Source organism: Pseudoliparis swirei, chromosome 7 (assembly GCF_029220125.1).
Source record: "Pseudoliparis swirei isolate HS2019 ecotype Mariana Trench chromosome 7, NWPU_hadal_v1, whole genome shotgun sequence".
Classification (NCBI taxonomy): Eukaryota; Metazoa; Chordata; class Actinopteri; order Perciformes; family Liparidae; genus Pseudoliparis; species Pseudoliparis swirei.
The window spans coordinates 17,809,536-17,834,834 of NC_079394.1; the positions used below are offsets into that span (position 1 = coordinate 17,809,536).

General features: G+C 44.6%; 4 protein-coding genes across 8 annotated transcripts in view; 2 read left to right on the forward strand and 2 right to left on the reverse strand.

Moving 5' to 3' along the window:
* The window catches only part of taok3a (TAO kinase 3a), an 80,324-nt gene extending 78,184 nt beyond the window's left edge, over nucleotides 1-2,140 (forward strand). For all 5 annotated transcript variants that reach the window (XM_056418189.1, XM_056418194.1, XM_056418191.1 and 2 more), the window contains one exon: nucleotides 873-2,140. In XM_056418189.1, the coding sequence (XP_056274164.1) occupies nucleotides 873-1,034 (162 nt within the window). In that variant the 3' untranslated portion in view covers nucleotides 1,035-2,140. The remainder of the gene's footprint in view (nucleotides 1-872) is intronic.
* Nucleotides 2,141-4,300: 2,160 nt separating this feature from the next.
* On the reverse strand, nucleotides 4,301-6,317 carry LOC130196835 (phosphatidylethanolamine-binding protein 1-like). Its single transcript, XM_056419222.1, has 4 exons — nucleotides 6,125-6,317; nucleotides 5,736-5,845; nucleotides 5,197-5,297; nucleotides 4,301-4,657 (listed from the first exon to the last, which is right to left on the reverse strand). Exons 1-4 carry the CDS (start codon nucleotides 6,257-6,259, stop codon nucleotides 4,440-4,442), a joined length of 564 nt encoding a protein of 187 aa, XP_056275197.1. The 5' UTR covers nucleotides 6,260-6,317; the 3' UTR covers nucleotides 4,301-4,439.
* A 4,055-nt stretch (nucleotides 6,318-10,372) lies between these two features.
* LOC130197033 (kelch-like protein 10) lies at nucleotides 10,373-13,763 on the reverse strand. Its single transcript, XM_056419492.1, has 5 exons — nucleotides 13,615-13,763; nucleotides 12,418-12,901; nucleotides 11,695-12,312; nucleotides 10,983-11,132; nucleotides 10,373-10,877 (listed from the first exon to the last, which is right to left on the reverse strand). Exons 1-5 carry the CDS (start codon nucleotides 13,761-13,763, stop codon nucleotides 10,524-10,526), a joined length of 1,755 nt encoding a protein of 584 aa, XP_056275467.1. The 3' UTR covers nucleotides 10,373-10,523.
* A 2,707-nt stretch (nucleotides 13,764-16,470) lies between these two features.
* On the forward strand, nucleotides 16,471-25,285 carry vsig10 (V-set and immunoglobulin domain containing 10). Its single transcript, XM_056418539.1, has 9 exons — nucleotides 16,471-16,749; nucleotides 16,828-17,139; nucleotides 18,902-19,207; nucleotides 20,478-20,753; nucleotides 21,974-22,258; nucleotides 22,901-23,014; nucleotides 23,248-23,260; nucleotides 24,291-24,427; nucleotides 24,511-25,285. Exons 1-9 carry the CDS (start codon nucleotides 16,698-16,700, stop codon nucleotides 24,609-24,611), a joined length of 1,596 nt encoding a protein of 531 aa, XP_056274514.1. The 5' UTR covers nucleotides 16,471-16,697; the 3' UTR covers nucleotides 24,612-25,285.
* Nucleotides 25,286-25,299: the final 14 nt, after the last annotated feature.

A 25,299-nucleotide genomic window follows, 5' to 3' on the forward strand; every position in this document is an offset into this window, starting at 1 on the left:
AACTACGTTTAAAGAGTCGTAATGTTTCCTCTTCCAGATCTTCACAACCTTCATTTATTGATCAGTTTTATTGAAACACAACTCAGATCATCAAACGACTAAAGAAGGAAAACATTCAAATATCACTCATTCTGACCAGTAGACAGATGAACACAGACGTGACGTCATGGACACAGTTCAGGGCCAGTGACTCATCGTGTGTAGATGTCGTCGGTCCATTCGGTGACATCATCACTCACAGGTAACACCCCTTACTTGTTGTTTGCGTACACAACAACACACAAACAAAGAGCTTCAGATTATCGCCAGAATAAAACGTTATGAATCCGACTTACTGCCCAGAAAAAGCAACGACGTGAATGACTGCCACGAGTTATTATTAAACCCCTAGAAATGTTTTCCATATTAAATGCTCCCATAAGACCCGTAAAGGACCCAGTCAGTCCTGATCCGTATGAAATCCTCATGGTGACGCACTTCAGACTCTTCACACTAGTGTTTCACATTTCTCCGAGCGCGTTCCTTCAGCTCCGGACTAAGCGAGCTGCTGTAGAGCGCGACGTCATCGCCACGGTCTCGTAGACAGCACTCCGACAACAAAGAGAGATGTTTGAAATGTAGCCCCCCCCCCATATGATCCAGTTCTGCTGGGGCCCAGTGGAGCTCCGCGGTGGTCTGTCGCCATCTCCTGGCCGCGTCCGGGATCAGACGCTGACGGAGATGATGTCATGTTTAGAAGCTCTGTTGTCCTCCGGCTCGGAGGGTTTTCAGTGCTCAGGAGTCGGCCAGATGTGTGTGTGTGTGTGTGTGTGGGGGGGTGTGTGTGTGTGTGACCATGCTAAAGTAAAGTAAACCCCCCTCCTCCTCTTCAGATTGAAGAGGAGCTGGTTTCCGTCCAGAAGGAGCGGACCGAGCGTATCAAACATCTTCTGGAGCGTCAGGAGCGCGAGACGGACGGCTTCGACATGGAGAGCATGCGGCTGGGCTTCTGCAACCTGGGCTCCCTGGACCTCCCCAAGGAGGACTACAGATGAGGCCCAGCCTCAGCACCTCCCCAAGGAGGACTACAGATGAGGCCCAGCCTCAGCACCTCCCCAAGGAGGACTACAGATGAGCCCCAGCCTCAGCACCTCCTCCTCTCACCTGCTGCTGGACCCTCAGTCACACTCAACTGGATGAGAAATGAGCGTCTCCCGGCCGGTCAGAGGCAGGCGATGGCGCCATGGGTTTTAGTAACTCTCCCTCCTCCCACCGCCCCCCCGACACCCATCACAAAAACCGCCTCCCCCGCCTTGCCTCTTGTGGTGTCACAACAACAACATGCCGGATAACTTCCTGTTGTCATGTTTTTTGTGTGTAAGAATAACGATGACGTAATCACAGTGTTTGTTGCGCAATGATCTCGTGATGAGAGGAGGGAGAGAGAATGCGTGTGTGTGTGTGTGTCTGAGTGTGTCTGTGTTTGTGTGTGTGTCTGTATCTGTGTGTGTCTGTACATGTGTGTGTATGGAGCGATAAATCAAACAGCCAATCAGATCGTCTCAGCTTTTAGTTTCTGAGCTGTAATCTTTTGGTATTTATTCATCAGGACATTTTTATGAACCATTTGAATACTTAATAGTTTGATACTTTGAGATACAAACCAGCTGTTCACACAGGTACGATACCACAGGTGTGGGGGGTGATTTGATTACTGGGGGGGGGGGGTGACCACGGTACTGATTCCTCTGCACTGGCAGCCAATGTGAATAATAGACACGTGAAGTCTCCAGCAGGCGAGCACAAAGGGCTTCATGGGGGGGGGGGGGGGGGGGGGCTTGTGTATAGATGGATTTATGGAGAGCTTTTACTTATTTTCGTATTGTATTTTAACTTGTCACTTCGAATCAAAAGATAATTTTTTAAAAGGCGCTTGTCCCCCCCGCCCTCAGATGGTATCTAAGGGTCCGTCATGTTTCGATGGGTTTTTCATCTGATCTTTTTTTGGGGCTCTACACGACGCTGTGTGTCGTCTCCAGTGTGACGCGTCATCGTTGCATGCACTTTAATTTATTTTCTTTTTTTCCAGATTAAGAGAAAGCATGAATCTGTCAGAGCTTTTAAATATATTTGAAAATAAAGTGCTTGTCACACAAAGTAAGGGCGTGTCTTAATATACATATATATATATGTCTAATATTAATCGTCATATTCAGTGTGAACTACGGTAAAAATCAGATACGATTCACAAACTATGAGATTAAAGAAGTTTGAGCTTTGATTTAAATGTTTTACAAACTCTAACGTCACACTAAAGATCTCTGACCTTTGACCTCTTATCGAATCACTTAAACTGTGATGACGTGGCAAACTTAAACCAGCGGCAACTACTTATATTACTAATATGTCGTGTGACAGATCCTCGTCTCGTCTCCAGCTGGTAGACAAGCTGAGATCCAACGATGGCAAAGGTCAAAACTAAATAATTTGGATATATATATTTATTTATATATGTATATATTTATATATATGTGTATATATTTAGATATGTGTATATATATATATATTTGTGTGTATATATATATATGCATATTTATTTATATATATTTATATTGCACCTTGAAAGGTGCTTTATTTTCATTGGTTGCTGGATTAAATCTTACCCAGATACGGGTTTTTTTCTGATTGGCTATTGTGTAGCCCATTTCTTCTTTTTGATTGGCTGATAAGTGGCTCCTCACAGCAGAACTCCAGGGGAGCGCTTGATTCCTCCACGGTGAGGGCAGCGCGGCCAGCTCATGTTTGCGTGCTGCGGCACATTAAAACATTAAAGCCGAGTTTTTTTCCGCGTGAGAAATACGATGTGTGGCGGGAGTACGTGACTTAAGACCGAAATGCGTGAGTCTCACGCTCAATGCGTGACACTTGATTGCCCTGCGTTTGTCACCTGTAAAGACCTGACAAACTCGCATCAACAGCTGCGTCACTGTCTGACATGCTGGTCTAACTTGTTTGTTTAAGACGGACAATAATTACGGCACCAGTCATGGCAAAACCCGCTACTGCCCCCTATTGGCGAACATGAGTATAACATTTAAAAATCATTCAAATTAGGAAAAATGGAAAAGCAGCACATGTTCTAATTTAAGAAGCTGGAACCATAAAATATATATTTTTAATTATTTAAAAGTGAAATTATTAGGGCTGTCAGCGTTAACGCGTTAATCTATGCGATTAATTTGGCCGCGTTAACGCACTAAAATATTTTAACGCAATTAACGCAATTTTTTTTTAAACCGCGGCAGTACGGTTTGACACTGTTTCCGTTTTTAAAACAATCATTTCTCCGCGAAAATAAGGAGCAGAAATCAGTTTAAACTCGTGGATGAATCAGTCGGGTTTCCTCCTGCTCCTCCTTCCTCCCGTCTCCCCCTCTGATACACAGAGGAACGGAGGGGCGACGTGTCGGGTGACGCGGCGCGGAAAGAACTCGTCACACGAAACCTTCAACGTGATTTGTCAATCCGTTTGTCTGTCAACATTTCGGGGAAAAAAAACCCAATGAACACTCAGTAAATCACAAAGGACCTCCCACCTCACAGGTTAGGCTCATTTAGCAGCCTGTCAGTCAGAGAGCAGAGACCACAGCGCGAGGACAATGAGCCTTATTACAGAGCTGAGATTGTTCTGGAATGTTTGATGTATAACACGTGGGGGTGTGTCACATGCAAAAGGCTTTAAACGGTGAATTTAATTTATTTTGTAAAATGTATAAAATGCCCCCAGCCTCCAGAAGGTTAACGTGACATATTTGAATGTCAGTCAGTTACCAAGGCCACTGGTTCTGCTGTGTTCAATGTTAAAGATAACAGGACCAATGGGGTCTCAATATACTTCTTTTTTTTTACTAATCTGATGTTTCACTGAAGAAACAATTTATCATCCACGATATTAAATACCTCGCTGGCACTGTATATGTAGGAGCCTCTTTGAAAACACAGCTCTGTGTGAAGTTTTGTTTTTAAAAAGAAGGAAAAAACTTTTAAACGCGATTAATTAATCGCAATTTCAAAATGTGCGATTAATTAGTTACATTTTTTAAATCGATTGACAGCCCTAGAAATTATTATCAAAATGTATTTTATTTTTTTCTCTTAAGCAACTAATTGATTAATAATATTTTTAGCTGAACTTTGGTAGTTTTAAAACTAAATGTATAAAGTAGAACTATTATTCATCAGTGTAGTTTGATTAACAATGAGCCGTTGTGAACGGTCTCTGATCTTCTACCGGCCACCACAGGAGCAGAGAGACTCAGTCAGAGTTTTGACTCATTTATTGCAGACGAGTGGGTGACGTCATCGAGAGGAGCCGTTTGCACCGCGATGAAAGGCAACGGTGGGAAAAATAATATTCAGCGCCACAGAAATAAGTTGCCGGGAGTCGGTGGGTCCTCTGGTTTACTTCCCGGCGAGCTGCTCGTAGAGTTTGGGCACGTAGACGTCCCATTCTGCCTGGTAGCAGGTCCCGGCCCTCGGGGGCCCCAGGCCGTACTTCTGCCTGAAACTCTGGATCTTGAACTGTCCACGGCCGTCTCCGGACCGGTTGGTGAGGACGGGCTCGCTGCAGGACAGGAGGCCCGGCTGCTCGTACACCAGCCACACGTACCGGTGCAGACCTGCAGGGGGCGAGCAGCGGTTAAAGGAGTTGCACAGATTCTTTAGGGGGCACTGCAGGGGCATTTAGAAGAAATTGGGGCACCTGGGGCATTTAACCTTTCTTCAAAAATAAATATACTTATTTAGGCTCATAGTATATGAGCCAGTCATACAAATGGTAATAATAAGACTATTAGGGAGTCGTCTACAGATTCAAAGTTTTCTTAGATTTTTTTGAATAATCATATTCAATTGTATTAATTTTGGTTATTTATTGTTATATCAAAAAAACCTTAACAATTATAAGTTATTTCTTTTTTTAAATAATTCTAACATTTATTGTTTTTTTGTGTACAGGCAATACAGGAAATGCTGGGGGCATTTTCTGCCTCTCCTGGTGATATCAGGGGCAACATTATCTTTCTTAGGGGCAGTGTTGCCCTGGTGTATTCCTGACAGTGCAGAAATCCACCTTCAGTTCTGGAGGTTTATCAGAACATGGACACAAATCCATCCAATTAAATGGGTTTCGCTGGTCCCACTAAAGACGTGGTCTCACCTGTGCCCTTTGGAGGACCCGAGCCCACGTAGTCCGAGAGCACGCAGCCGGAGGACACGTCGTTCCCCTTCATGTTGACCACCAGAAAGTGGTGCCACTCCCTACAATGACAGGTAAACACAACAACAACAACACAAACTTGAATGCAGCCGTGTCAATGCACAGAAGCTGGGTGGGAGGCAGATAAATGGGGCCCAATATGAGGTTCCCCTGAAACCTGCACAGCATTGAGTCCACCAAGGGGCCGACGTCCCCATACGACCACAGAACCAGGCCCTTATGGTTCCTCACAATGTAGTGATGGTTCTCTTAGCAGATGGGAACAACAAAGACTGGACTACCCTTCATATACTATTATAATATGGGGAGAAGAAATCAAGCATTCTGATTGGTTGAGACTGAGCCTGTTCGAGGGTTTGCCTAACACCCTTACAGGACATTATTGACGATACAGTGCTGCCTCTTATCTTTTTCTTAACCTTCATTTTAACAACAATATTTAATAAATAAATAATAATGGGACTATCCTGCCTTCTCACCTGAATTTGGGGTCCTTCCTGCTGGGAGCATCCGGGTCGGTCAGGGCCAATGTGTACAGCTTACTGGAGTCGCATCCTTCCCACTCGACACAGGTGGGTCGACTCTGCACCTGCAGGCGTTGACATGTTTGACAACCGGTTGACGGCTGCGCTGTCACCTCCCACCGCGAGGGGCGTGAATATCCACCTCTTAAAAACTACAGACACGCTGGAGACATTATTTAAAACCCGATTCATTGTTTGTAGAACAGGCAGAACCCAAAATATGAATTGCAAAAGCAGTGCTTCATAATAATAATGAAATATAAATAATAGTGATGGCCGCAAGGTATTTTAAGATAACAAAGAAACGAGGCTAATGTTCGCTTAGCTAGCGCTAGCTGACGAACCTGTGTCGGCGTGAGCACTTTCCCGAGTTCTTCTACTTCCACGGACTCGTATCTAACAGTCAGCGGCTCCGCCGGCTGCTCGTCGACCTCCTGCAGGGCGAGAGGCCCGCTCCACCGGCTCACATCGGCCGGCATGTTGACAGTCCGGTGTCAGACGCTGCTTGAAGAAAACCTAAATAAACCGCAGAAAGTGCTGCGTTCACTGACTGCTGGGAGATTACAGAGACGGGCGAATAATGTGTGCGATGAGCGAACAAGTTCTTCTTCTTCTTCTTCTTCTTTTTAAGTTTTTAGGCGGATGGCATCCAGTGAACGGTGCATTTCCGCCACCTGCTGTAGTGCAGTGTGGACCAGAGTACCCTATCCCCTTACAAAACCAAACAAACAAAACCAAACTCAAAACAAAACAAAAACCACAAAACCAATAAAACAAACAAAACAAAAGGGAGATTCAAAAATGTCAGTGCTTTAAATTCTATTACTTAATCCTGTTTCTTTCAAATATTGTAATACCTGTCCTGCCCCCAATAACGCATCTGTTAGATTTAGTTCCTCCACTCCCAGCTTCCTCTTCAACCTGTGTCTCTCAAGCGTGTATTTCTGACAATGACAAATTATATGCTCTACAGATTCTGGTACTTGACAGTCTCACATAGTCCTGTTGGGTGTTTATTTACGAGATGCATTGTTTTGTTCAGCCTTGTGTGCCCGATCCTCAGCCTGGTTACTATGTGTTCTTCTGCGGTGCTTCTTCTAGCTGGCCTCCCTTTGCCAACTTCCCTCTGCACAGCATACAGATGTCTTCCTGTTTCCCCTACATCCCAACTATGCTGCCATTCCTTAATAATGTTTCTTTTGATAATTGTTTTAACTTCAGCTTTACTGTGTAAAATGTCCATCTTGTGCTGCCTTTCTAACGCTTGTTTTGCTTGTGTATCTGCTCTTTCGTTTCCTTGCACCCCCCTGTGTGCTGGTACCATGGACGGATTAAGAAACCACGGGCCCCTGGGCCTGGACGTGTCAAGGGCCCCCCCCCCCACCCGCAAAAAAAAAAAAAGTCAACCAAAAAAAGTCACATTTTTTTTATATAATTTTTTTTTTTTTTACATCGCTAACAAAACAGTCCGTATGGAACAACGATACCGGAGCTGAGCAGACAACATAACGCGAATTATATGACCATGACATGAATGACTTAAGCCTAGCATATACCGGCTATGGCGCATCGTGTCATATCATCATATCAATACAAAGTTAATAACAGCTACTTCACGCAGAGGCTCTGGATTAGGGGCCCCCTGAGCTCATGGGCCCCTGGTGCCGGTAGGCTCGTTCGGTAATCCATCCTCAGTAGGACTATTGGGGCCCTGTTACTGACATGAATGACTTAAGCCCAGCATATACCGCCACGGCGCATCGTGTCATATCATCATATTCATATCAATACAATGTTAATCACAGCGACGTCACACGAGGAGGCTCAGGCCAGGGGCCCTGAGCTCATGGGCCCCCTGAGCTCATGGGCCCTTGAGCTCATGGGCCCCCTGGGCTCACGGGCCCCCTGAACTCACGGGCCCCTGAGCTCATGGGCCCCTGGGCTCACGGGCCCCTGGTGCCGGTAGGCTCGTTCGGTAATCCATCCCTCAGTAGGACTATTGGGGCCCTGTTACTGACATGAATGACTTAAGCCTAGCATATACCGGCTACGGCGCATCGTGTCATATCATCATATTCATATCAATACAATGTTAATAACAGCGACGTCACGCGCGGAGGCTCAGGCCCAGGGGCCCCCTGAGCTCATGGGCCCCTGGGCCTGGGCCCGGTAGGCCCGTTGGTTAATCCATCCCTGGCTGGTACCCACATAAATGCTACGACAATACCCATATCCTTTAGACGGAACAGTGTTTCATATATTTCATTAATTAAATCCTGCCTGCTATGTGAAGTGAATGATTGTAATGAGGATAGTGCTGAACTAGAGTCTGAACAGACAATGACTTTTTCGACCCGAACCTCCTCTACCCACTGCAGTGCTGTTAAAATGGCCAACGTCTCCACTGTATACACAGACAGATGCTCTGAGGTTCTCTTTTTAACTTCATATCTTAGGGATGGTATGGTGACTGCAAACCCAGTTCTCCCTGTATCAGGGTCTTTTGATCCATCTGTAAATGCTGGAATAAATGATAAGTATGTCGTCTCCAGTCTATCCTCCACCATTCCTGCCATGTTATTATTGTCTTTAAATGCTTGGGCTTTGTCTAAAAAATAAAGATCAACTGACACTGAGGGAAATAGCCATGGTGGTGTAATTGATAGCGGTATTGCAGGGGTGAATGTTATCTGATCCAATGACATATCTTTGGCTAATTTTTCACTGCTCCATGCGAAACACTCCTGCTTGGCCCCGTCTCTTTCCCAACATGGCAGAAGCACTTTTTTTGTTGGATGATTATCTCCAGAATGCCCTTGCAGGTTGGCGAGCGAACAAGTTGGGTCTCTGAAGCCAAAATATCGTTTTAGATTACCATTAAACAAACGTAAGTGATACTAGTGTTTTGAAAGTTAATTCCATACTGTAGTTAGTGGCTAGTTTTGATCTAAACTCCCGACTAGATAATAACCACGTTTGTTTTCAACGTAAACAATCATATTATTTGGTAATAATACGCTCCTAGTAATGTATGCTTATATATAAGGCCTGTGTCTGATAGTCCTTTGTCAATAAGTGGGAGGTAGATTAACTCATTCTTCTTGTGTGTTCATGTGTTGTACAATAAATATAATTTCCGAGCAATCCGACGACCCGTGAACGACTCAAACGCCAGGCGCTGCAGATGGCCGCCAGAGGGCACCTCCTGTGGATTGTGATTGGATTGGATTCAATTTATTGTCATTGCTAGAGTCCAGGTACAGAGGCAACGAAATGGCAATTGGCTGAAATTCCCGTCAATCATACCACAGCGCGTCTCTCCTCCGTTGACACAGAAGCCGTTTCTCAATTCAAAGTCCACTGAGTCCAGACTTGTGTTCTTTTGGAGTCTGGTCTTCGGAGTCCAGACTCCAAAGGACGAGAGAACGGGAGGAGAGTCTTTCTGCGATTGAACAGCAGCTTACTTGATGACGTCACCAAATCAGCTGTTCTTGCTCCTGAGTTTACTCCAATTGTTCACAGTAAATTATTTTTTACAGTCAAACAAAATATGACAACCCTGATTTTCTCATTATTCTTTAAATATAATTATTTTATTTTGAATTGTGTGTGTGGATATATATATATATATACTTAAAAATAAAATAATCATACATATATAATTGTATTAATATTTTGTACAAAATAAAAACATTTATATATATTGTTTATAAATAGAGATTATATATAAATATGTATATATATATTATAAATATGTTATATACATATATATATATATATGTATATATAGCTATATTACACATGTAATTGCAAACAATTCGGTCTGAAAGAAAAAGACAGCACTATAGTTCAACGTTAAAGTTTAATTAAAATATTAAGTTATGAATCTTAACCCTCAGTCAAACTAATGTAACGTTATCTGTGAATAAATAATAAGCTCTTTGTGCTCGTTAGATCCTTCAAACCAAATTATATCTCATGTTAAACCGCTACGGAGACGTCAGAGCCAGCGGAGCATTTCAAAAAGTCCTGCCGAGATCAGGCTGCTGTCGGCGGCCACACAGCGCGCTGACCGCCCGGCGCTGTGGAGTAGAGCCTCAAATCTACGGCGCAGATCTTTATTGGGCTGAATCATAACAAACCGACCACAGATTTGATTTTTAAACTACTAACTTCTCACCTGAAAACATCATAAAATTACATTCCGTGACTCAACAGTAGTATTTAGAAAAAGTCATCAAGTCTCCTCTGATGCATCCTCCGGAAAGTGGGAGGATCAAGTCACATCCGGGCATTTTGACCGTGCTTTGCGAGAAGCGAACATTGAATGTGAACATGTACTCGGGCTGCGACTGATGACGTTTCACGAGCCCACGAGGACACAAGTAGAGGAAAGTACGCACAAGAACGCATATTGAGAAACGCCGACCTTCTGTCTCTACTTATTAGAGCAGCCTGATAATAAAGAGTTGCAGTTTTCTAAATCCTGACTGAAACTCCTCAAATGAACTAATATGATGAAGAAAGTCACACAACTGGTGTGAGACCACTTCCTCAAGGACCTTAGAGAGGAAGGGGGGTTAGAGGTCTGAAATGAGCCAACACCTCTGGATGTGTGTTTTCTTTGTATTTGCCGGCAGCTAGCAGCCGGGTTATCTGGAGTGACAGCAGATTAACGCACAAAGACATTTTATTTCTCTTTTGTAGTTTTAGGTCCTAAAACCGTGTGGATGATGGCACGGTTCAGGAGTGTTCGTCCGAGTCTGCATCCTCGTGTATCAGCAGCAGGACGTCCCGGGGAACAGCGTAGTCGGCCATGTTGGGGAGCCCGGACACCACGCTGCAGCTCAGGGCACTGCGGGAAATGTCCATGTCACAAGCCTCGGTCCACTCAGCGGTCATCTCGTCGTAGCTCTCCACGTTGTAGCAGGTGGTGTTGCCGTTGTCGCCCCCGACAACAAAGAGACGATCGTCCAGCACTTCGATGCCGAAGTTGCTGCGGGGCGTCACCATGGGCGTCACTTCCTGCCAGCTGTTGTTCACGGGGTCGTACGCCTCGGCAGTGTTCAGAAGGTTGTTGTCATCAAAGCCGCCAACCTTTGGGGCAGAAAGTGACATATATGTGAAAGAAAAGAAACTCACACTCAACTCCTTCTGATTCATCTGTTGACTGAACGTCAAACGAGTTTCATGTGAACTTACTGCATACACGAGACCTGCATATGCAGCGGTGCCAGTTCCGCTGCGTGGGATGCTCATGGGGGCGATCATCGTCCACTGGTCGGCCTCCGGGAGGTAGCATTCAGCCGTCTGCAGGTACTCTCTTCCATTGAAGCCCCCACAGATGTAAAGCTGGAAAGAACAGGAGGGGTTAAGTAAAGAATCACTTCCTTTGGCTTCAACTCCTTATAAATTATACCGAGATCTTTCTACTCTAGCAGGATGATTCCCATCGCCCAACTATTGGTGTTGGTCTCTAATATCTAATACGTTGCATCATCTTACTAAAGTTTCTTTAAATCATGATTACAAACCTGAGACAAGCTACAAACAAACTGTCTAAAAAAGAAAGGGGATTCTTGTTTATGTCAGTGCCATCCAGATAATAAGTGTTTACATGTTTTTCTACTTGACCATCCACATACAAATTAACCACAGTGTGCAATAGTGACACACACACACACACACTAACTCACACATGCACCTCTTTTCACTTCCATGCACACAACATCACAGATTCTCTAGAGCCCATAGGTCTCTGAAGACCTTCCGTCTGACACACTTCCCTCTGGCCAATTACTCAATGCACCTCAAGACATCTGCATCAGGTCCCATGGAAACAAGGTAAACAACAGGTACACATTTACTCTGTTGCCCTTAAATAACTCCCAGACACTTTCCCCCTCCACACCACCTTGTTGTCCAGCGTCGTGCTGCTGGCGTCGCTCCGGCGCTCTTGCATCGGCGCGATGAGACTCCACTGGTTGGCCTCGGGCCTGTAGCGCTCGGCGGTGCAGAGCCACGAGTTCCCATCGAAGCCTCCCATGGCGTAGATGCATCCGTCCAGCGCGGTGACGCTCACGGAGCAGCGGCGGTGGCACATGGGGGCGGCCTCGTGCCAGACGCGCGTCCTCAGGTCGAACCTGCGCACGCTGTTAAAATACTCCGCCCGGTCGAAGCCGCCGATGCAGTAGAGGCTCCCGTTGAGGACGGCGGTGCCGTGGTTGGCGCGGGGACGCTCGCAATTGTCTGTCATGTTCATCCAGTGGTCGGCGCGGAAGTCGTACGCCTCGATGCCGTTGGTTGGATTGCTGCTGCTCCAGCCTCCGATGGCCAACAGGACGGCGTTCGGGAGGCGAGGGCGGAGGAGAGGGTTGCTGAGCTGAGCAACAGAGGGCCTGCTGGTCCGGATGTGACCGATGGCCTCAAGGACACTCTGGACCATTGACTGGCACTCAGTGCTGGTGCTCACCAGCTCATTGGACAGAACCTTGAGCCGCATGTAGTTCAAACTCGTCAAGGCCAGTCGCACCTACGCAGAGAGAAAGGGACAGGAGTGTTGAATTGAATCTGGTCAACACCATCAGCCAAATGCTGAAGGTGCAAGTCCAAACGAAGTGACCGAAGGTTATCATACCTTTGAAAAGAGCACCGCTACGTGTGCTTTCCGTGTTTCGGGCGTGTGGTCGATCCAGCGAAGGACGGCCTCGAAGGCGACGCTCTCGTTCCTCACGTTGAGGTCGTCTCTTTCGAGGAGGTCGATGAGTCGCTGCAGGGGCAGCTGCAGGAACTCTTCGTGGTGAGCCACCTCCTCGAAGTGCTCCACCACGTAGCTGTAGGCCCTGCGCTGCAGTTCGGGGCAGAAGACGATGTCGGTGAACTCAAAGATGCCGATGCAGTTCTCCGCTCTGAGCCGCTCCCCGAGGAAGTCGCAGCAAGTCTGCACGACGTCCATCACGTTGAGCTGGTCAGCCGCCAGCAGCAGCTCCCGCACGTGTTCTTCAGTCACTGAAACGGAGCCGGTGTACGCAAACTCAATGATGAGCCGCATGGCGTCGGGAGACACTCCCGGTATGACGAAGACCTTCTTGTCTGCTGGGCACCAGCGTCCGAAGAGAGCACTGAGGGTGATACATAGAAGCAAAGAGTTGGAAACAGACTTCAGATCTTTGAATTTTTTATTTTATTTTAAATTTATTTAACCAGGAAATGCCTCATTGAGATTAAAAATCTCCTTTACAAGAGTGTCCTGGCCAAGACAGCAGCACGTCACACAAAGTTCCAGACAATACAACATAAAACAGTGACAGACAATATTTAAAAAAAGAAGAAAAAAAATCACAGCATGAATAAAACCAAAACTAAGACTCAAGTCAACACAACCCAGCTTACACAGGAGCACATACCTCCGTCATATAAAACATCTACAGCTAGATGAATTTCCCTCCAATAAAATCGACACACGACCCCATTTAGTATTAAAGGGTTAGGGTATGTCTCAAATATTTCATGTTACATTTTGTATTTAATTTTGTTTTGTGATCTCAATTCATCTCCGTGTTGTGCAGCTTCTCCGTTGTGCGTTGAGTCGAGCATCTCAAGTTGCATTAAAGTAATCTGGTCACTTTTCTGAACACACAAAATACTCAATGCTACTGTGTTGATCTGCAAATCTAGTTGCTATGGAACTGAGGGAGCACTGTAGCATTCAAATAATAATAATACAATAATAATCATAAATAACTGCACTCTGCAATCAATGTAGCATACAACACTTCATGGAAGTTTATAATTATTGTTGATTAGACGTTCACAAGCTTCAGATACAACTCACATGAAGTATTCGCTGCATTTACACAGGATGACCCTGTGGACGTCAAACGCCACGTTCTCCACGTTGATGACCGCGTCGCAAAACTGTCCCTCCAGACGGAGGTCGTTGAACACGGAGCGCCTGAGCGAAGATTCGGCCTTGTTGCTCATCTCGAGTTCCTGGAGTACGAGAGTTTCTTGAAGGTCGACTGGTCTCTTGGGTCCCGAGAGGTGTTTTGAGTCCATGGAGATAATGTGAAGGAGCAAGAATTCTAGAATGGATTCATATCTCAACGACCAACTGACGTCGTCCAATTCAACCGGTAGACTGGAGAACACTTTACTCATTTAAATATTGAAGCCACAGGGGGCGCACGGGAGAACATGTTGGGACGCGCGTTGAATACAATTGCAAAACATTACACACAACACAGGATCCTGTCGACCACGTCAACACGGCCACGGTCCAAAGCGGTAGGCCTCCCATCCACACCTGTTCTCATCAGAGAACTTACCTGAAGGCCTTTTTAATGTCACCGTGTCATCCTGTGTTCAATTCAATTCAATTCAGTTTATTTGTATAGCCCAATTTCACAAATTACAAATTTGTCTCGGAGTGCTTTACAATCTGTACATATAGACCTCCCTGCCCCAAAACCTCACATCGGACCAGGAAAAACTCACAAATAACCCTTCAGGGGGAGAAAAATGGAAGAAACCTTCAGGAGAGCAACAGAGGAGGATCCCTCTCCAGGATGGACAGATGCAATAGATCAGCGATTCCCAAAGTGTGGGCCGCGGCCCACTGGTGGGCCGTGAAGGTACTGCAGGTGGGCCGCGAGAGGTTATCTGACCTATTTTTCTGACCGCCAAACAAAACAATGTCAAATGGGGCGCCCTCTTGTAGTATTAAAGTAAATATATATGAGCTCCGGAGAAAATGGAATACAAAACATACATTGTCGGTTAATACATTTTTAATCGGTTAAATTCTGAAGGTCATTTAATCATCCCTAGTTTATGTTTTGATCAGAGTTGTGATCAGCGCCGCCGCTCCCATAACGCTCACGACGCGCTGCGCGTAGGGCACCAAGTCCTGAGGGGGCACCACAAAATAGGCAATTAAAAAAATCCTCATAGTTATAAAAATTATAATGCCGATATAATTTCAGTCTAGAAATATTAGGCGCCTATTAGGCATGTATATCACAAAACAGGCAGAACAAGAGATATATTTAATCGCTCAGCACCCCCCCCCTTAACACTTCTCGGGTCGCATCGCTCTGCCGTGATGCGCGCCGACACATCCGCGCACACAGGTGAACACACTCTCACTAGCACCCCCCGTCGACAACGCTGGTTGTGATTAAAGGTTTGGGTGGGCCGCAGAAGATTTTCAGATTTCAAATTGGGCCGCGGCATTCTTGAGTTTGGGAACCGCTGCAATAGATGTAATGTGTACAGAAGGACAGATTCAAATGTAGGAACTTCATGTCCCAGTTCACCCGGTGTTTCCCTCAAAGATAGCAGAAAACAACAGAACTACCTTTAGGCTCCAACACACCGGCCCCCGAATGTTAATGTCAGGAGGGCAAAAACAATTCAATCCATACAGGTAGACCCCGAGTGGTGCTCAAGCTCCTCCCCTTTTCCCCTGGATGAGGAGTGCCCTTTCTGCTGGAGACACATTGTTTCTTCATTAATAAGTATTTAAGGATAAAAGTTACTCTCTCTGTCATCAATTCCCCCCAAATGTGTTTTGATATCTGACGGGGAATTTATTTGAGTTCTTGTGAGAATATCGCCCGACATGCTCCGCGGCGCTCACAAGCCCAAAACCCAAGGATAGGAAGTTGCGTATGTGTCCGCTTCTTATAGAAGACGTTTGCTCACTGCTCTGCCCAGCGTGATAGACTTAGTTTGCACATGTGCAGATCGCACCAGTCCTTCCAGAAAGGTCTTGAGGACTCTTCCTAGTTACCAGGATCTTTGTGACGCTGGAGCATTTACAACAAGTCCAATGTCTCCATGAACGAGACTTTCTTTCCATCCTCCACCTTTACCGCTCCTTTAGCAAAGGCAAGTATTCTTTTAGCCAGAGCTTCCAGAAGAGGTTGGAGATGTCCTGAACTTGTTTCCATCTTCTTTTGATATTGAGACCTCTCAAACAGTCCAGTGTTTTTACTGTTAACCCTGGTGGCAGTAGCGGCGGGTAGTCTCTCCCACACAGCGGGCGTTCACCAACACACTCCAACTGCATCAGGCGGGATGGCTGATAATCGGAGGTAAGCATGTCATTTGGTTTTTAAATTGAATGTATTATTGGATTATTTTTTACTAAACACACTAAACACTCACACGAAAACAGTCCTGTGGTCCACATGCTCTACAATTTAGTCAAAATAATGTTTCAATTGTAAAATGTTTATTTAACAAAATAAGTAGGAAATCACAAAAAAATAAGAAGTTGAAATACACTATGTTCTATCAGTTCCCAGGAGTATATATATATATTTGTATGTTTATATATACATATATATGTGTATATATGTATGCATATATATATACATATATATGTATGCAAATATATACATATGTATATATATATGTGTATATATGTATGCATATATATACATATATATATATATGTATGCATTTATTATTATTATTATATACATATATATATGTATGCATATATATATATATATTTATGTATGCATATATATATATATATCCTGCTATGGTGATGAGAAATATCCTTGCAGTGTACCTGAAGGGTGTAACTGTCCCTTTAACAAGGTGAGGTCGGGGTGTGGTTTATTCCTGCCAAAGTTTCCACATTAGCATGCTCTAGTAAACAAAGCCTCACATCCTCAGCGCAGAGCCCGAAGCCACACCATGTCCGACTGGTCACCTGTGTAGTGTGTGTGTGCGTTTGTGTGTGTGCTGTGGTTTAGAATGGGCGGACTGGTGTCGCTGTGCGCTGCAGACAGGCTCACACAGGTGGAACAGGTGGACTAGTCGGACAGGTTTCACAAACCCTCTTGTTTCCTTTCCTTCCTCCTGTTCCGTCCGTGAGGCCATGTAGACGGAGGAACACCTGTAATGGCGGCCGTGACCGCCGCGGCGTTTCTACACCTTTGTCTGTGCGCCACAGGTGAGTTGTCGATTGTGTGCGTGCGCAGGTAACACAGGTGAGAACTTAACCCTCCCTTCTTCCCCTCTGGTCTCAAAGCGGTGGTTTCGGACACCGGCCCCACGGACACGGCCGTGGCGGCGACCCCGGGCGACGTCGTTATACTTCCGTGTTACACCGACGGTGACGTCACACCGACCCTCACGACGTGGGAGAAAGATGGACGCGAGGTGGCGAGAGGCGACGCCTTCTCCCCGAGCCCCCCGCCCGCGGGGCGGCGCGTCGCGGTGACGTCAGACGGCAGCCTGAACTTCGGAGGGGTCGCGCGCGGGGACGAGGGCGCGTACCTGTGCAGCTCCACGCTGCCGGGCAACAACGTCTTCCACGCACGCGTCTCGCTGCAAGTGACCAGTGAGTGACCACGTGGTCCACGTAGACCACGTGACCCGACCAGTTTGAACATCCTCCATTCATTCACTTTTTATTCATATTAAGTAAACTACAAACTGGTTGTGCAACTCGGGGACAGGTGATGCAGGACCGTGTTCTGTTCAGGGTTTAAACTGTATTTAATACTAAAGAACATTATTCAACATGATGTACTTGAAGTGAATAGTGTTACTGTTCCCTTAATGGGAGGTGGGGTGCACACCTGTACGTGAGTATTTACATCTTAATGTTATTTTATACTCTTCTGCATTTACTTTCCCTGATGTATGCTGCATATTTAGATTATTATGACACAATACATGATTATTATTATTATTGTGGATTAAGCTGCCAAGCAGTATAAAGTACATTGTTATTGTTGCCTCATGAATTATAATTCAGTTATAAAACTATAATTTCCATTCTGCATCCTGAGTACTTTATGTTTAGTACTAGAAGTAGAATGTCATGCTTTTTGGTGAGTAACATTTTACATGTTACATTCATCCACCTGTCTACTGGGAAAAACTCAGGGTTAAGTGTGTAGCTCAAGGACACATCGACTAGAGTGGGGATTGAACCGCCAACCCCCTGATTGAAAATTAATCAACTATATATATATATATATAAACTGCAAGCTGACCTCATAAACACATCTCACTCCCGGTAATTTTATACATGCTTATAATATACATGTACACTACCGTTCAAAAGTTTGGGGTCATCCAGACAATTTAGTGTCTTCCATGAAAACTCACTTTTATTTATCAAATGAATTGAAAATTGAATAGAAAATATAGTCAAGACATTGACAAGGTTAGAAATAATGATTAATATTTGAAGTATACATTTTGTTCTTAAAACTTCAAGCTCAAAGGAAGGCCAGTTGTATAGCTTATATCACCAGCATAACTGTTTTCAGCTGTGCTAACATAATTGCACAAGGGTTTTCGAATCAGATATTAGTCTTCTAAGGCGATTAGCAAACACAATGTACCATTAGAACACTGGAGTGATAGTTGATGGAAATGGGCCTCTATACACCTATGGAGATATTTCATTAGAAACCAGACACTTCCACCTAGAATAGTCATTTACCACATTAACAATGTATAGAGTGTATTTTCGATTAATGTTATCTTTATTGAAAAAACAGTGCTTTTCTTTGAAAAATAAAGACATTTCTAAGTGACCCCAAACTTTTGAACGGTAGTGTATATAAACACCTCTCGGTAGAAGCCACACCATATACATTTCTTGTGAAATTTTCTAGTTTCTCAATGTCCTTTTGAAATTAAAGCATAGAACAAATAAACAATTGGAGATAAAACATAAATGATGTAATCATTTAGTTTTGATGTGATTACGTGTTTGACTCATTGTGCAGATGAAACATCTGAACTCGCCCGTAGAGCCTCTTTATCGTATAAAGTTTATACAATGGAAACCAGATATACTTCATACAGTTCCTCCAGCTGTTGTTAGTTATCACTTGTTCCCCGAAGAAGGACTTTAGTATAACTGACACGTTCATTATTTGACAGTTTTTGCTAACCTAACTTTTTAGTTTGACCTCTGGCAGTTGGCCGCTGACCTCTGGGCCACTTCCGGTTCTTCACTTCGACTCCTTACGCTTCAATAACACTGTTAAGATGGGGAAGAGTTCTAAAGCTTCTGACCGGTGGTGGAGTAGAAGTATAAAACGGGGCGTGAGTTGTTTGTGAACACTGGTTCTCCTCTTCAGGCGGTCCAGATAACGTGTCGGCGTCCATCAGCCCGGCCACGGCGCTGGCCAACGGGTCGCTCGTGGTGGTCCGGGGTTCCAGCGTCTCCCTCCGCTGCTCCGGCTCCTCCTACCCGGCCCAGCAGCTCACCTGGAGCTTCAGAGGAGCGGCGGCCGTCGACCGGTCGCTGGCGTCCTCCTCCGGGCCCCGGCTGGACTTCAGCATCCAACACGTGCAGCCCGCCGCTCAGGGCCTCTACAGCTGCACGGCCCGCAACCCGGCCTCGGGTCAGGAGGTCAACACCAGCACTCAGCTGCTGGTGTACTGTAAGTACCGCGCGGAGCACAATACCCAGAATGCTCCTCTCCGACTCGAGGGAGGATGTTTGAAAAGGTATGTTTAGAGCTGGAGTCAGTCTGGATTTTATAACGCCATGAAGATAATAATAATGTATAGAGAGAATATACCTTCTATATATTTCTTATTATTTATCAGTTTATTTATCAACACATGTTTTGCTACCTCATGCCCCTTCCTATGAGTGAGAAGTGAGACGGCTCACTCGTTACGTATATTATTATATCGAAATTTTGTTAGGAAAATGATGTCGCCTCGATTTGAATTATGCACTTGAGATAATCTTTCAGCAGCAGCAGATCTCTCCAAAAACAAAACCTGTCAAGACTGAAGCCAACACTCAATACAAACGAGTGAATGGATTCCAGTCGTGTAGTTAAACAGTAATATTGATAACCTTGTCGCGATGTTTTCACTTTGGCATCAATGGATCTTTTTCCCTTCTGGCCGAACTGAAAAAAATCACGTTTAATACCCTTTAAAAAAAATGTAACCAACATTTTGGACGTTTCATTTGGTGGAATATGGGAGTTTAGATGTTAAAATAAACTCCGTTAACGGGTGCATCAAAGGACAATGAGCCCGCAGATGAGGGTTAATAATACTCGTGAAATGGATTATTACTTAAAACCGACACTGTTCACGATGTTTTTATCGTTATTCCTTCTGTCTCCTTTGTTTAAATACTACAGAGCAGGCACGTGCACACACATTACGGGGGGGCAGGTGCTCAAACCACAAAAGATGGCACCCATCGCCCCCAAAATTGTAAACATTTCAAGTTGAAACATAAGCAGCTTTACACTAGTGATGCTGTCCTCGACCTGTGTCTCCTTTGGGCAGGATTACACAGCTAGCTTACATTTTCCTTATGAATAAATATGAATTATTACATGGCAACGACAGTACAAGCATTCTGATTGGCTAACGGGTACTCATGTTAAAAAAAAAAAAGCCCCGTCAGATATCAAAACACATTTGGAGGGAATTGATGACGGAGAAAGTCGTTTTTATTAAATACTGATGAATGAGGAAAAAATGTGTCTCCAGAAAAAGGGGCAGTTTTCTCATCCAGGGCAAAAGGGGAGGAGCTTGAGCACCACTAGGGGTCTACCTGTGCAGGTGCCTGCTAAAGAGAGGGTTCACCTGAGTCCCAGAGTACTAACACACCGATGGAGCCTGATGTGGCTCTATGTTCAGCTTCCTGTAACCGGTTCCTCTCTGACGTTTCTCCTCTAGACGTCCCGGACCGGCACCCTGAGTGCATGTGGGCGCCGGCACAGGACCCCTCCCACACCCAGTTCAACTGCAGCTGGTTGGGCGCGTACCCCCCCCCGACGCTCCGCTGGTTGGGGGGCGAGGGGAGCCAGGGAGGCGTGTACGCATCGGACTCCACGGAGAGCCTGTCGGTGACGCTGAACCGCTCCGTGCTGGCGGACGGGCAGACGCTGAGGTGCGCCGCCCGGCACCAGGCGCTGGCCCCGGGGACGGCGCCGTCGTGCTCCTTCACCCTCAGTAAGAACCCTGAGAGCTGAGCCTCCATGTGCTTCCACTCGCAGTCACTGACGCTCTTCAGTCAGACTGTTGTTCACTTGTACTCGGCATTCTGAGCATTGATCTTAATTTGATTTTAAGGGTTCATCCAAATACAAAACCAATATGTTTTGCAATAACCACAAGTCGAATATAATTTGTGCCTCCTCACCAGTGTTTGGTGTTCTCATCATTGCAGACTTAACATTGGAAGACATATCTTAAACAGAGACATGCTGTATCTGACCATGGAGCTAGTTCACGACGCTCGGGGTTGATGTGACTTCATCTGCCGAGGCTTCATGATGACCGTCTGCTTTATATATATATATCTATATATATCTCAAAAGCTTCAAAGCAGATCCCCGTGTTAACTGTCGGCTGCATATCAAACAATATTTACACCAACAGAAACATTGAGAGTAATTGATCCGGTGCAGCGTCCCGTCATCCTTTGCTACTGGTTGTCGGTTCCATTTCCCCCAATCGGCTCCGGCTAAACGCCACGACTCCCCAGAGGTGATTGGTTCTTCAGACCACCTGCTGTGCAGGATGTGAGGACCAGCTCCTCATTAGGAACCGAGAGCAGCTTGGTGCATTTCCAATCTCGACCAATCAGTGTGTCGACTCCTTTCCTTTAGGGCTTAGAGAAGTGGTGCAGGACGTCCTCGTCCTCGCTCCATGTAACAAAGACCTGATCTAAGCAGATTCACACGTAGACTCTGGTCTGCTTTCAGGAAACGCTGCTGTCCTAACTCTTCTGATTGAGGTGGTTTTGGACTTTCTTAAACCAAGTGTGAATATTTGAGCAGACCTTCAGATTAAAAAATATATATATATATTTATTTATTTATATATATTTATTTTTCATATGTATATATTTATTTATTCATATATACATATATATATATGTAATCATATATTAATACAGTATATATTTTAAAAGATATATATATATATGTGTGTGTGTGTGTGTACATATACTTAGAACGTACCGATGTTAGAGAAATGTTATTGGATTATTATACTTCCTGTCTCATGGGTGTGGACGACTTAGTTCCTCCTCTGAAGGAAACACTGAGTCGAAACTCTCACATGTCCCAGCTCTTAATCATCACACACACACACACACACTGATGACTCGAAAGAGCGTTGAAGCCGAGTCTCGTCTCTGACCGTGAGTTCGATGTCCTCTCTCTCAGAGTCTCCGTACCCTGAAGGCGAGCCGCTGGTCACGGCGCTGGAGGCGACCAGCGTCACGCTGACATGCATCGAGGCCGCCTCCCTCCCACCCGCCAGCACCACGTGGAGGCGGGGCCTCGGGCAGGACGCCGTGGTCGCCGGGCAGAAGTACGTCCTGTGGGAGGACGGCGCCGCCCTGAAGCTGCAAATCCTCAACGTCAGCCGAGCCGACGAGGGCGTCTACTTCTGCCGCGCCGAGAACCTGCTGGCTGTCCGCGAGCTGGAGGTCTACCTCACCGTGAGGAGTGAGTGTCGGCCAATCACATTGCTGCTTTAGTTATTTAATATATCATATTAATTAACATAATATTAGTTATTTAGTATATCATATTAATTAAGATAATATCATAAATTAAATAACTAATATTAATTAATATAATATTAGTTATTTGATATATGATATTAATTAATATACTATTAGTTATTTAATATTCACACGGGGAGGAACCAAAGAGTTAAACCATTACTCTGCCTCTGGAATGCTGATAAACCCTCCTCTTCTTCGTCTTCTCTTATTTTTCTTCTCCATCTTCTTCCCCTTTTTTCCTTCCTCCTTTTTCTCCTTTTCCTTCCCTTCCCCTCCTCTCCTCTTCTACTTCTTTTTCTCATTCTTTTTTTAATTATTCTTCCTCCTCCTCTTCTTCTTCATCATCTTCCCTTTCTCCTCCTTTTTCTTCCTCCATCTTCTTCTTCCTCCTTCTTTTTCTCTTGATTCTCCTCTTCTTCTTACCCTCTTCTTCTTTTCCTCCTTCCCCTCCTCTTCTTCGTCTTCATCCTCCTTCCCTCTTCTTCTTCTCCTCCTCCCTGTTCCCCATCCTCCCCGTTTCTCGTCGTGTCCCCTCTGCCTCCTCCCTCTCCACCCCCCCCCCCCTCCTCCTCCTCCTCAGCCTCTTCTCCGTACACAGGAGTGATCCTTGGCATCTTCATCGCCGCTCTGATCGTGGGGTTGGTCGTCATCGTGGCCAAAACTCTTTACGTCCAGCGCCATCGGTTCTGCCTCGGTAACTTTGTCTTATTATTTATTAATTTATTCTTCTTGTTTATTATATTCAACATAATCTCAGACGTCTTTAAGCGTCTCCACTGAACTTGAGTTCTAAATCATTCTTTGCACACGTCTATAATCTGATATCCTTACGATGTCTGTAGTGTTGCATCATGGGAACAAAGTAGGAAACAGAAAAATACACTTTTACTAACTAAACACTTTCTGTTCCTGTGTGTTTGTTGCTAGGCGACGGCTTTGGGTGAGTACCTGCTCGACTCCTCCAACACTGCACGCTCACTTCACTTCATATTTGGGTTTAAAAACTACATCTGGCTCTACAGACATAGACCTCTGGGTCTACAGACGTGGACTTTCTCACATCTCATTGGAGCTCATATCTAAATTAATTAGATTTGTTACAGTCGTGAACGTTTGAATCCACTCGAAGAAGCAAAGAATCCCAATTCCTGCATTTATTGTGGCCTCCATAGACCAGAATGCAATGCAGCTGCAAGGCACGTTGTGTTAAAAGGATGAGTTTAATGTTTTGTGGACTATCTTTAGATGATGCCTCTCTCATTGTTTTCGTACGCGCCGGAATTTTTGCATGAATGTGTCAAAATAAGTAATTTTCACATCTTTTAGTCGACTTCAAGGCTCCTCTTTGTTCTGAGTAAACGAACAAACAGGAAGTTGTTTACATTCACATATATGTGATTATCCTTGAGGCCTTTTATTATTGTCATTTTGCTTTCCTTCAACGTGGATTTTGAGATACTCATTTGCATACAACGACACATAAATGTCACGCATAAATAAATTAAGAAATACAGAAATGTAGAAATAGATTTATTTAATGATATCCTGTTTAGGTATAACTTATTTATTTGTTTATTCAAACATTTATTTTAAGCATTTATTCATACGTTTATTTATTTATTCTTGTATTTATTTATAAGCATTCATTTATTTATTCCTGTCCTTATTCCTGCCTTTATTTATTTATACTAAATATATTTTATGTCCTCCATATACTCTGTGTTACCCAACTAGCAAACAAAAGTCTAAATATATCTCAACAACAACAAACTAAACTAAAAAACTATCACAAGAACAAGCTATTCTAATCAATCAAAACATCTAACCTAAATAACCAATACTACTTCTCAATAAAATGACTAAATACGAATATTAATAAAAATCTCCAACAGTGGCGTTATCAGGTGTCATAACAGGTGCTGGCCAGCAGGTGTCACTCTGACGTCAGCATGATGTTTCTGCTCCTCTAGGCGCATGGAGGAGGACCAGGGAGACGTGCTGAGTCTGGTGGAGTCGGACGATGACCAGGTCTTCCAGGACGCCGTCCCCCGGCTCGCCCCGCTGGCCAACCAGACCACGCTGGTCCAGATCCACCAGATCCCATCGAGTATGACATCATCGCGCCGGGCTGCCGCCGGATGTTTCAAGAAAAGCGTTTTGTTATGTACGATTTATTCTTCTTTCTTTCAGATGATCATGAGGATGCAGAGACGGACACCAGCCTGCAGGGGGACACTGTGCTAGAGGAGGAGGAGGAAGGGGAGGAGCCAGTGGATCTTGTAACATTTTAAGGTTTCGGGGTGTTTTTAGAGACGTGTTTTTTTTTACTTCAGTGAATATAATTACTATCCATGAGAATGTGAACAGAATTGGTGGAAAAGTCATTTTAAAAGAAATGTGTAAATTTTTTTTTTTTAACGGGGTTTTTTGTAATTTTTTGTGATCTTATTTGTATGAAGTGTTCGTGCAGCGTTGAGAATGTGTTGCTCTGAGATGTGTGCGGTGCATTAAGCTGTGATGTCACACCTAGTCTGTGCTTACACCCCCACCCTGGGATCATCATCAGAGGACGATGACGACCCAGAATGCAATGCAACTCTAGCCTTAACCATTTAAAGAATGCAGTGCAGTGAGTTGGCTCGTCGTCGTGTGTGCGTAGGTGTGATGGAGGTTCACTCCCATGAAGCCACGTCACAGCCAGGTGGACGTGAGGTCTGGCGCATAGAGAGCCTTACATATTTTGTTTTTTTACTCCGTTTAACAATATTTTGAGATGATTTTGTTCTGTGTAAATATTTTAGTCTACAATCTAAAAAGTGAAATCACTGACAATGAAATATGTCGTCATAGGATACATCTGTAACCTCTTCAATTGAAAATGTTCTTTTAAAAAAATATTCCCTTTTTTAATAAATAAATGGAGCTGAAGTTATTAAACAAGTTGTTTTCAAGTCAAACATTCAAAGCCTTTGTTACTTA

Excerpts from the sequence above, each read along its gene's own strand:
- LOC130196835 (XM_056419222.1), bottom strand. The coding sequence starts at position 6,259 with ATGCCGGCCGATGTGAGCCGGTGGAGCGGGCCTCTCGCCCTGCAGGAG. Across the intron at positions 5,298-5,735 it reads AGGAAGGACCCCAAATTCAG|GGAGTGGCACCACTTTCTGG; the intron begins GTGAGAAGGCAG and ends CTGTCATTGTAG. Across the intron at positions 4,658-5,196 it reads GGGTCCTCCAAAGGGCACAG|GTCTGCACCGGTACGTGTGG; the intron begins GTGAGACCACGT and ends CGCCCCCTGCAG.
- vsig10 (XM_056418539.1), top strand. The coding sequence starts at position 16,698 with ATGGCGGCCGTGACCGCCGCGGCGTTTCTACACCTTTGTCTGTGCGCC. Across the intron at positions 17,140-18,901 it reads CGTCTCGCTGCAAGTGACCA|GCGGTCCAGATAACGTGTCG; the intron begins GTGAGTGACCAC and ends TCTCCTCTTCAG. Across the intron at positions 24,428-24,510 it reads GATCCACCAGATCCCATCGA|ATGATCATGAGGATGCAGAG; the intron begins GTATGACATCAT and ends TCTTTCTTTCAG.
- LOC130197033 (XM_056419492.1), bottom strand. The coding sequence starts at position 13,763 with ATGAGCAACAAGGCCGAATCTTCGCTCAGGCGCTCCGTGTTCAACGAC. Across the intron at positions 12,313-12,417 it reads TAGCGGTGCTCTTTTCAAAG|GTGCGACTGGCCTTGACGAG; the intron begins GTATGATAACCT and ends CTCTCTGCGTAG. Across the intron at positions 11,133-11,694 it reads GCACGACGCTGGACAACAAG|CTTTACATCTGTGGGGGCTT; the intron begins GTGGTGTGGAGG and ends TGTTCTTTCCAG.